Below are 12,459 nucleotides of genomic sequence, written 5' to 3' on the forward strand. Positions count from 1 at the left end.
CTCTCTCTCCTCTCTCTCTCCTGCACTGTCCTCACCACGTGCTTCCTTTCTCCCATTTAAACTGCTGTTGGTTTGACTTTTTTTTCCAAAGTTCCAAAACAATGCAACAGCATATAAAACAGTAATTACTGCTCCTGGAATTTGAGGAAATCACCTCCAGCACCTGAAATACCTCAAAAACAATGAGCAGCTCTTACAGCCAGAAATTTTTCCCGTCCTCCATCTTGGATTACCCAGAAGTTTGAAAAGTCCATAAGCAATTAGAATGAGCAGTTCTGCTTTAGTCCTCCCTCTTACCTTCTACAAATCTTTTCATTGAGACTGTTGCATTATAATAACTATTGCAGATTTTGTACTTCCCTCACATACTCTAATCTAGCATGCTTGTATTTTCATGGCATATCCATCAAATCTTAGATTAGATTAGATTAGATTCCCTATAGTGTGGAAACAGGCCTTTTGGCCCCACAAGTCCACAGCGACCCTCCGAACAGCAACTCACCCAGACCCATTGCCCTCCATTTACCCCTGTCTAATCCACCTAACACTGTGGGCAATTTAGCATGGCCAAAGAGCTGTTTCTGTGGTTGTTGATATGACTTCAGGACAGTTTGTTACCTCCCTGGTCTTCTGTTCTAGGGTATCACGGAATAGGTTAGGGTGAATGGCCTGAAGTCATCTTCCACTTAGTGCTAACGACAAAGGTGGTCTTGCATAAGAATTTTAAAAGTTTTGAGAAGATTTATAGCTCAGGTTGAGGTTTTGGAAGTAGGTTTGCTCGCTGAGCTTGGAGGTTCATTTCCAGATGTTTCATTACCTTACTAGGTAATATCTTCAGTAGGCCTCAGGCAAAGCAATGCTGAAAATTCCTGCTTCCTATTTATATGTTTGGGTTTCTTTGGGTTGGTGATGTCATTTCCTGTGATTATTTCCTGTGATGAAGTCACTTCCTATTCCTGTTCTCAGCGGGTGGTAGACGGGGTCTAACTCGATGTGTTTGTTGATAGAGTTCTGGTTAGAATGCTATGCTTCTAGGAATTCTCGTGCATGTCTTTGTTTGGCTTGGTCTAGGATGGATGTGTTGTCCCAATCGAAGTGGTGTCCTTCCTCATCCATGTGTGAGGATGCTAGTGAGAGAGAGTCATATCATTTTGTGGCTAGTTGGTGTTCATGTATCCTGGTGGCTATTAACAAACACTACATTAGACAAACAGGCATTGCTTTACATGAGGCCCACTGAAGATGTTACCTAGTAAGGTAATGAAACGTCTGGAAATGAACCTCCAAGCTCAGCGAGCAAACTTACATCCAAAAGAATTTTGGAAGCTAGGTCAAAAATTAGCTAACAGCATCTCTAAGCAAGAAATCCCTTAATTGCTTTGGGTACCATGATTAAGTGAGGACAGAATTTGAAAGACAGCTGGATACATGGCTGGAAAATTGTATAGGAGGAAGGCACACAACAGATTTGGGGAAGTTACTGGCCACGGATTCAAAAACACAGTTACGATATGGATGCAAAATTTACATGAGGGGTTTGAAATAAAGGGTAATCATTAATGGGTATTTTTCAGGCTGGAGGAAGGTTTATAATGGATTTTCACGGTTCTTCAATATTACAATCCCATGCTTTTCTTGATCTATACATATATAAATGATCTAGATCTTCCTGTGCAGCTGACAGTTTCAAACTTTGCTGATGACACGTAGCTTTGGAGAATTAGAATCTGTGAGGAAGGCAGTGTAGAACCTTAAAAGGATGCTGATGAGTTGGTGGACTGGGCAAGTAGTTGGAAGATAGCATTCACTGTCGAGAAGTGTAAAGCGATTCGCTTTTGTATAAAGATAATGGTGATGGCATAAAATAAAGCACACTATTTTATGGGTTATACAAGAGGAGAGAGATAGATATCTATGTACTAAGTCACTAAAGATGGCAAGACAGGCAGAAAGAACTGTGAACAAAACGTATAGTATGCTAGGCTTTATTGATAAGGACATCGTACAAGTTAGGGAGATTTTGATGAGTATATAGGACACTTATTAAACCTGACCTGGAGTATCGTAGACAGGTCTTCTGGGTGCTGCATCTAAGAAGAATGTGAATATATTGGAGAGAGTGCAGAAGATATTTACAAGGCTAAGAGGAGATTTGATACAATATTTCAAAGCATCAAGGGTTTGAACAGAGTAAATTGGAAGAAACTGTTCCCAGTCATAAAAGAATCAAGAACAGAAGGCATGATTTTTGTGATTTGCAAAAGAAACAATGTGAAATGAGGAAAACCAAAATCTCACAGTGACTGGTCAGGGTCTGGATTGCACAGTCGATCAGTATAGTGGAGGCATATTCAATCGAGGCAATCAAGGATACATTAGATGATTATTTAACTATAAATAATGTTCAGGATTAGGAGAAAAAAGCAAACACTCAAAATGCCCAGGTGCAGACATGATGGGCAAATTGACCTCCTTCTCTACCATTATACGTATCATAAGAATACATTATTCTGTTTCATTTCTTCTATGTTTGGGTAATGTTACCTTTTGACATTTCAAGAAATGTTACATTTAGTTGTTGTGGTTCTGTTCGCCGAGCTGGAAGTTTTTGTTGCAAACGTTTCGTCCCCTGGCTAGGCGACATCATCAGTGCTTGGGAGTCTCCTGCGAAGCGCTTCTTTGATGTTTCCTCCGGTGTTTATAGTGGTCTGTCCCTGCCGCTTCCGGTTGTCAGTTTCAGCTGTCCGCTGTAGTGGTTGGTATATTGGGTCCAGGTCGATGTGTTTTTTGATGGAGTTTGTGGATGAATGCCATGCCTCTAGGAATTCCCTGGCTGTTCTCTTTCTGGCTTGCCCTATGATAGTAGTGTTGTTCCAGTCGAATTCATGTTGCTTGTTGTCTGCGTGTGTGGCTACTAAGGATAGCTGGTTGTGTCGTTTCGTGGCTAGTTGATGTTCATGTATGCGGATTGTTAGCTGTCTTCCTGTTTGGCCTATATAGTGTTTTGTGCAATCCTTGCATGGTATTTTGTACACTACATTAGTTTTGCTCATGTTGGATGTTGTTGTTGTTCTGCCTCACCAGAACGAAGGACCCGATACCCAACATGAGCAAAACTAATGTAGTGTACAAAATACCATGCAAGGACTGCACAAAACACTATATAGGACAAACAGGAAGACAGCTAACAATCCGCATACATGAACATCAACTAGCCACGAAACGACACGACCAGCTATCCTTAGTAGCCACACACGCAGACAACAAGCAACATGAATTCGACTGGGACAACACTACTATCATAGGGCAAGTCAGACAGAGAACAGCCAGGGAATTCCTAGAGGTAAAAACAATGACTGCAGATGCTGGAAACCAGATTCTGGATCAGTGGTGCTGGAAGAGCACAGCAATTCAGGCAGCATCCGAGGACAGGCAACTTCGACGTTTCGGGCAAAAGCCGTTCATGAAGGGCTTTTGCCCGAAACGTCGATTTTGCCTGTCCTCGGATGCTGCCTGAATTGCTGTGCTCTTCCAGCACCACTGATCAGGGAATTCCTAGAGGCATGGCATTCATCCACAAACTCCATCAACAAACACATCGACCTGGACCCAATATACCAACCACTACAGCGGACAGCTGAAACTGACAACCAGACGTGGCAGGGACAGACCACTATAAACACCGGAGGAAACATCAAAGAAGCGCTTCGCAGGAGGCTCCCAAGCACTGATGATGTCGCCTAGCCAGGGGATGAAACGTTTGCAACAAAAACTTCCAGCTCGGCGAACAGAACCACAACAACGAGCACCCGAGCTACAAATCTTCTCACAAACTTTGTTACATTTAGTTTCTAAATCAGTTCAAAATTTACAAATTATTTTTGTGCATGCACATTTATAGTACTGCTTATGCATTAACAATTGGCTGATCCATTTATTTGAAACATAAGAAGCTTCTATATTCCCTTCTCTTCAGTTGCTGATCTCCTTCACCAACCTGTGATGATCCAAGCAGTCTCCAGCAATGATCTTTTATTACTTTCACACTTTCAAGCAGATACCTGTGAACCTGGCCAGCTTCAGGATGCTAAAATTGAGCAAGAATTTACAATCAAATATTAATATTAAATTTAGTAAGACCTCAACTTATTCAACATTTCCACTATACCTCTGCAATCAAACTCAGTTTTGTCCTCCCCCACCCCTAAATATTTGGAGCCTATGGTAATTCTTAGAAAGATAAGTCTTGGTAGAAATACCATTTCTGTAATTCATATTATTTACATGAATGATAAAGAAATTACAGCTGGTGAGCACAGGACTGGAATTCCACAGCTACCAATTGGTACAATATTAGAAAAGTCATGTCATGTTGTTAAATGCAGGATGAATTTTATATATAAATATATCCATTGAGATACATTTTTATTCCAGGTATTGATGAAATGTGTAAATAGCGGAAAGATTTTGAACTTTAATGCAGATCGATGGTTATCGACAGAACATGATGATGGAGATGTTGTGCGTGAATTTCCTCTTATAAGAGAAAGTGATGGGCAGCCAGTCTATCCAGGTATGGTAATTCCCATTGAACTAGTTAACAGTGTTTTGCCAGCTAATGAAAATATTAGCTGTTTGAGAATTTCAATTTTTTGAAATTTCACACATCTAATGAGAATTTAAACTTAGAATCATAACCATTTTAATGCCCACTGCATGGAATGACAGACAAATATGAATTTATTATATGTTTTTACTATCCAGTTGCTTAATAATTAAATCTTGATGTAAAATCTTTCTTACTAGTATCATTATTCTTTTCTCTTAAACGATGGACTGAAATGGAACATAGTACAATATGTGTTTGCACATGACAATTGGATCAGATTTGAGAAAACTAACAGTATTTTGGGCAACTTGTTCCTGTCTATTGACTTCTAAGTTTCTCTCCACATTCGGCTGCATGCACCCAAAACACTTGAGAGAGATTGGTTGTTGAATGCCTTATATAAATTATTCAGTGAGTGATTTTTAAAAACATTATCACCACAGTCAAAGAGTACTTTAAGACTGTGCTCTTGTTGGAGAGAGATAAATGATAGTGATTTCACCTAAGGGTCAGGCAAGGTGTAAAGTTGATTATGAGGTCGCTTCATGATGGCCTTGGGTGGTACAGGAATTGAACATGCGCTATTAGCATCACTTTACTTACCATCCATCCATCCCAATGAATTAACCGATTCCAACGAGCAATGTTAACATCGTGATGGAATCTGCAATTTTGAATCTGGCTTTAGCTGAAAGAGAAACAAAAACTTAAGGTTCTTGGGAAAACTAAAGTTAGAACAAAAACTAAAAAGAAAACTTTAGATATTTAGGTAAACTGAAGCAATTTGGGACAATCAAAAGTCACAGAGCAATTTGAGATCAGGACAACAGTGGAAAGAGGCAATACAAAGGTTGGATCAAGGAACAGAGATAAAGGAAAATAAGGTTACCGTTGCTGTTTCAGTTTTGTTTAAAGGTACATTTATATGGCGTCAATGTTACTTGCCAATTGTTATTCTAAACCTGGATATTACCCAGATCTGCATTTTGAAATGGACTGCTTTGTACAATCATCAGTGAACATTTCCATTTCAAACCTTAAAGATACTGAGTAGGTCATTGAAGCAGCTGAAGATAATTGGGCTGAGGACACTACCCTGAGGGATTCCTACAGCTATATCCTGGTGCTGAGGTGACTGACCTCCAATCATAATTCTTTGTGGCAGGGCAGTTTTCCCCCAATTTCCATCGACTTGGTTTTGCTTGGGATTCTCGACGTTACACCCAATCAAATGTATCCCTTAGTACAGAGCATTCACTCACCTCTGGAATTCAGCTGTTTTCTCCATGTTTGAACCATGGCTGTAATGAGGTGAGGAGATATAACTTCAGCATAACTCAAACTGGGCATCATTGCACAGCTTATTGCTGAGTGCTGCTTGGTAGCACTGTTGATGACCCCTTCTATCACTTTACTGATGCTTTGAGAGTAGACTGATGGGATGATAACTTGCTAGTTTGGACTGTCACACTCTTTGTATGTGGACATACCTGGTTGTGGACTCATCCGGTTGAGACCTCAATTTTAAGATCCCCTGGTGATCACTTTTATTGATACAGTAATGGACAGGTGCGCCTGTAACAGGCAGATTGAGGATGACGTCATATATATTTTCCCTATTGGTTCTCTCAAGACCTTCAACTAATTGAAGCAGCAATATCCTTTAGGGCTCAACCAGCTCAGTCAATAGTGGTTCTACCCAACCATAATTCGTGGTGAGCATCCATTCTATGCACTTGCTACCCCTGTTTCCTGCAAGTGCTCTTCAACATGGAGGAGCATTGATTTTCCCATGGAGAGATTGGGGTTTTTTTGGGAGGTAGGAGAATAGTATGTGATATTAAGCAGGAGGTTTCCTTGCCCATGTTTGACCCGATACCGTGAGACTTCAGATTTAATGTTGAAGACTCTTAATTAATTTCCTTCCTGACTGAATACCATAATGCTGCCACCTCTGCTGGATCTGTACTTCTGGTGAGACAGGACAGAGACGACCTGTGCCACTGTACTGTGTACAGTCATGATGTGACTACGTGTAGCTTACACTAATTGTTGATGTACTTTCTCCTTTCCCCATTGTATTCTCTGTTTGAAGAGATGGGGCTCTTAGCTGAGATAAGCTTGGAGAAATGTGCGTAATCCAACATAGATGCTTATCGCCTGCCCTTGTAACTGACATCTACTCTTACTCAGTGGTGAAGTCTGGAGCACTTGGTGAAAACCCAAATATCTGACTAATGGGCTCACTGACTTGAGATTGTCTGACCTGGAATGCACTCAGTAGCAGTTCTGTTGCAGTGCACCTGTAAAGAAATTTGTTCATTTGAGGATTTGTCATTAGTCATCTCCAGTAGCTTCAGCTGCACATGTGAAAGTCTGGAAAGATGGAATACATAAATAAATATTTGTCTTAGCAAGATTAAAAAGAAAAGTTGCAAGTTATTGTTATGTTTATAATAAGAGCAGCATGGTGGCTCTGTTAGCACTGTTGCCTCAAAGCGCTAGAGACCCGGGTTCGAATCCTGCCTCGGACGACTGTCTATGTGGAGTTTGCACATTCTCCCTGTATCTGCATGGGTTTTTTTTGGATGCTCCAGTTTCCTTCCTCAATCCAAAAATATGCAGGTTAGAAGAATTTGCCATGCTAAATTGTCCATAGTACTCAGGGATGTGTAGATTAGGTGTATTAGTCTGGGCTAAATGTAGGGGAATGGGTCTAGGTGAGCTACTTTTCAGAGAGTTGATGTGGATTTGTTGGGCCGGAGGGCCTGTTTCCATGCTGCAGTGATTCTATATATTAATTCTATAATTGCAATGGTTATTAATTTGCGGATGGCTTTTATTTAATTATGTCACAGGTAGCAAGGAATTTCCTATCTATCCATTTGTGATAGCCAAGAATGCGAAACCTTCAATGATTTCCATTGAAGTTAATTAATAAAACTGAAATTTCTGAAAAGCAAGGATGTTTTACCTGAAACAAGTGCATATTAACCAAACGTAATAGTTCTGAAAAGGATCAGTATTTAATCCTGCATTTTTGTAGTTAATATTTATTTACCAAGTGATCAGCTATGATGTGCAATCTACTGCAACTCTTCACTTCCAGAAGGAAAATCTGAAGAAGAAAGAAAGAATAAGCTGGCTACACATAAACACAATGCTGCAGCTTTTAACTATCCAGTCTATGAGTAGGCTTCCTCTGGTTCGCTCCTTTTTCACATGATGTCTACAGAATTCGCTAAACAAAAGGTCCTTTTACCATTTTACCCAGTAGATTGCTGAGGATGACAGTCATGGGGAAGATACATGAAACTATGTGAAGATGATGATGACAAGTGGCAGTGTTGAATTGTTAGATTGCAGTGTGAGGAAGTCTATTGAAAGAGAAGAATTGATGGACATGCAAGTAGGTGTGAGAAGTTATTGAGATGAGATTGCAGAGAATGGAATAGGATCGTGAGTACTAAAAGTCATTTGTCATTATATTCATCTTTCCTGATCCGGATTGATTAATGAAATGCATCTTATAAAGAACTCAGAGCAACACTCCTGTTTCTGGCCTTCTCTGCAACACCCCTGCCGTCTGTGTTTCAGCTTATGGTTTCTTCCTTCATTTACTTTGGAAGATATTTTTCTTCTCAGTAGCACATCCAGGGCAGTGTTAATGACATGATCAGAAGCCTGAGAGCTTGTGGACTCAATTTTGACACTTCCAATTTTCTTATTGCTAACACCAACCCCTTCAACCTGCAACATTGGATTGTTACTTTATCTACTAGATTTGAAATTCCATCATTCATGCCTAAATCACATCTGCAGCCACTAGTTGGTTGGGAAATCAGGAAGGATTATTTTAATGGGATGGCTGCAATTGCTTTAAAATCTCTTTTAAAACTTTCTGAACTCCCTACAGCTGTGCTTCTGTGAAATGTGAGTTTAAAAGTTGAGCACATTATAATAGTATAAAGACTCATACTTGCAACTAATAATGCCATCACACACATCTGTTCAGATCTTTTCTATTCAAGTGCAAAATTTGGATTTTTTTTATTGTTAAACAGAGTTCTTGAATGATGTGTGTGTTTTGGGTTACGTCTTCACCAGCCATGATCTGATTGAATTGCAGAATAAATTCTGCTCCCATGTCTTACCTTAATAAAAGTTGTTTTAGGTCTTACACTAGAGGGATTGATGATGGAAATATCTTTAAGGGAAATTAGAAAGTAACAGTAGAAAAAAACTGAACCATCCTTAATGGAAAGGCCAGAAAGTCCAGTTGTGGGTGGAGCAACCATGTCAGTCCAAAGGAAGCACATCTCCGTTGTGGCAGCAGGGTACCACAAACTGAAGCATTAAGACCCTGTAAAAATAACCTGTTGGGTATATAGACTTTGGTAAATCTTTTCAATAACTGAAATCTCTGACAGCAAAAGCCAATTTTCAACATGTTTGATGAATAGGAACTAACCTTTTAGAACTTGTCCTGGCCTAGATGACTGCAACAAAATAAAGGCATGATTGTTACTGCTGAGGTATCTCACATACACTGCATTAATCTGATCTGTAGTCCAGCATGGTCTGTGCTGTGGTGGAATGAAAGACTCACCTAATGAATATATTTCACCAGGTTACTCATGAATGCTTAATTGCTAGATGTCTGCCATCATTAAAACCTTGTCATAATAAAACCTAAAATATGATACACTTTCATTCTGTTAGACCATTTACTTGCTGTTCTCAAAACAGCTCTAGCACATTTTTTCAGACCATTGAACTTGTTTTCTATTGCTACATGGATGTAGCCACATATGTTAACATATTAATCTGTCGTTTCTCATGCACAGTGCACATTGAACTAAATAAGAGGGTTCTCAACCCGAGAAATGGTTGCTTCCTTTGGCTGCACCTTCTCTAGCTGCACATTTAGACTTACTTTAGTGAAGGACAACTTCACTATTTGCATCTGTAAAATGATCTCATATCAGGAAATCGTGATTCAAGTAACATGACATTCTAAATACTGTTGGATTCCAAACCTATCATTACCATTACCATAGTTTCTTCTTGCAGTTTCTGTCTGGACTATATTTAAATTTTTTCTTTAGGTTATTTCCTTTAATAACCAGGCTGTACAGCATATTCTTCAAGTTTAGAAATGCAAGTTAACTACAGCTGAAAAATTGGCAATTCTGTAGTGGCCAGTTTTACAAAAGGAAGGTAAAACATTCACAAACAAAAATAGAAGTTGCGATCACCTCTCATTTTTTAAAATTCTTGAGAATATAGGCCCAGTATGAGATCTTCCTAGGATAATGGCACCATCTTGTGAACAAGTCTGGTGAATGTTCATTGCATTCTCTCTACGACAATAATATCTTTCCTAAGGTAAGGTGACAAAAACCATGCACAATACCCCAGGTGCAGTCTAACCAATATTCTATAAAATTGAAACAAGACTTTACTACTTCTGTTCTCAAATTGCCTTATGATAAAGTTTAACATTTCATTAACTGTCCCAATAATTTTGACCTGCCTGTTGGCCTCCAGTGACTTATTGACAAAGTCTCTTTGCAATCTACACTTTCCAACCTGTCACCACATAAGAAATACTATGTATATCTGTTCTTCTACCAATGTGGATAACCTCTCAGTTTTCAACATTAACTTCCATCTATCATGTTCTTATCCAATCTCTAAACCTTTCTATGGCATATTGTCCCTACCTATTACATTCAATTCTCCTTACAATAAATTATGCCATTACATTAGCTTTCTTCATTACTTGCTGTAGCTGCATATTAGCATTTTGTGATTCAAACACTTGATCACAGAGTGCTCTGCAATATCTCACCATTTAGCTAATATGCTTATTTTGAAATTCTTTCTTCCACAATTGACAATTTCCCCACATTATGCTCCATTTGCCAGATCTTTGACGACTCACTTCATCTATTGCTATCTTTTTGTACCCTTTTTCTTTCCTTTACACAACTTTCCTACTTGGTTTTGTGTCATCACCAAATTTGACAAATATACTCTAAATCCATCCTTTCATCCAAGTCACCAATGTAAATTGTAAACAGTTGAGGCCCCAGCACTGTCCCCTGTAGCATGTCACTTATTACATCTTGTCAATTTGAAAAAGGCGGGTAAGTGGAGTTAAAATGCCCATCAGCCATGATTGAATGACGGAGTGGACTCCGATGGGCCGAATGGCCTTACTTCCACTCTTATGTCTTATGGTCTTATGGTCTTATTTGGATAAGCACATGAATGAGAAATGTTTGGAGTGATATGTACCAACTACAGGCAGAGAGGACTAGTTTAGTTTGTGATTATGGTTGGCATGGACTGGTTGGAACAAAGGATTTGTTTCTGTTTTGTACGATTCTATCTTTTTAAATTTCCATTATCAGTACTCTTCACTGATTGTATACATAGCACCAATATTTAGTTTGTTAACTTTTCTGTTTTAAATATATATATAGAAACTCTTTCTATCTATTTTTATACTTATGATTAGAGTTTTATTTTTTCTCTCCTTATTAGTTTATTAACCATTCTTTTTTGGTTGTCATATTCCCTCCGGTCTTCTGATCTGCCACCTATGTTTCTTTTTACTTCACTGGTGGAACATGGGCATCGCTGGCTAGCCAACTTTTATTGGCCATGCCTAGTTGCCCTTGAGAATGTGGTGCAGTCTTGGAATGCTCCAGTCCATTTGCTGTAGGTCGACTCATAAGTCTATTTGGGAAGGGATTCCAAGATTTTACCCCAGCAATGGTGCATATATTTTCCAGCTAAGATGGTAAGTGGCTGGGAGGTGGTATTCCCACATATCTGCTGCTATTGTCCTTCCAAATGGATGTGGTTTAGATTTGGAAGTTGTGCTATAAGGATCTTTGGCAAATTGAGAATTAGAATCCCTACAGTGTAGAAACAGGCCATTTAGCCCAACAAGTCCACTCCGGCCCTCCAAAGAATATCCCACCCAGACTCATTCCCCTACATTTATCCCTAACTATCCCTGCCGATTACACTTGCAGGAAGTGCACCCATCTCCAGCTCCTCCAAGACCGTGTTAGGGAACTGGAGCTGGAGTTGGATGAACTTCGGATCATTCGGGAGGCAGAGGGGGTCATAGATCAGAGTTATAGGGAAGTAGTAACTCCAAAGATGGCAGATAGATGGGTGACAGTGAGGGGGACTGGGAGGAAGCAGCCAGTGCAGGGACCCCCTGCGGCCGTTCTCCTCAAGAACAAGTATACCGTTTTGGATACTTGTGGGGGGGATGACTTACCAGGGGTAAGTAACGGGGCTCAGGTCTCTGGCACGGAGCCTGTCCCCGTTACTCAGAAGGGAAGGGCGAAGAAGAGCAGAGCAGTAGTAACTGGGGACTCAATAGTTCGCGGCACAGATAGGCAGTTTTGTGGGAACGAGAGAGACTCACATTTGGTATGTTGCCTCCCAGGTGCAAGGGTACGTGACATCTCTGATCGTGTTTTCCGGGTCCTGGAGGGGGAGGGGGAGCAACCCGAAGTCGTGGTCCACATGGGCACCAACGACATAGGTAGGAGGAGTGCCGAGGATGTTAGACAGGCTTTCAGGAAGCTAGGTTGGAAGCTCAGAGTTAGAACGAACAGAGTTGTTGTCTCTGGATTGTTACCCGTGCCACGTGATAGAGATTCGAGGAATAGGGAAAGAGAACACTTAAATGCGTGGCTACAGGAATGGTGCAGGAGGGAGGGATTCCGGTTTTTGGATAACTGGGGTTCTTTCTGGGGACGGTGGGACCTCTATAAACAGGATGGTCTACACCTGAAACTGAGGGGCACCAGTATCCTTGG

General features: G+C 40.2%; 1 protein-coding gene across 12 annotated transcripts in view; it reads left to right on the top strand.

Annotated features, from left to right (window-relative positions):
- LOC122549101 (lipoxygenase homology domain-containing protein 1-like) overlaps window positions 1–12,459 on the top strand; it is a 344,896-nt gene that overhangs the window by 213,664 nt on the left and 118,773 nt on the right. For all 12 annotated transcript variants that reach the window (XM_043688351.1, XM_043688353.1, XM_043688355.1 and 9 more), the window contains one exon: window positions 4,435–4,573. In XM_043688351.1, coding sequence (XP_043544286.1) covers window positions 4,435–4,573 — 139 coding nt within the window. The remainder of the gene's footprint in view (window positions 1–4,434; window positions 4,574–12,459) is intronic.

Source organism: Chiloscyllium plagiosum, chromosome 4 (genome assembly GCF_004010195.1).
Source record: "Chiloscyllium plagiosum isolate BGI_BamShark_2017 chromosome 4, ASM401019v2, whole genome shotgun sequence".
NCBI lineage: Eukaryota > Metazoa > Chordata > Chondrichthyes > Orectolobiformes > Hemiscylliidae > Chiloscyllium > Chiloscyllium plagiosum.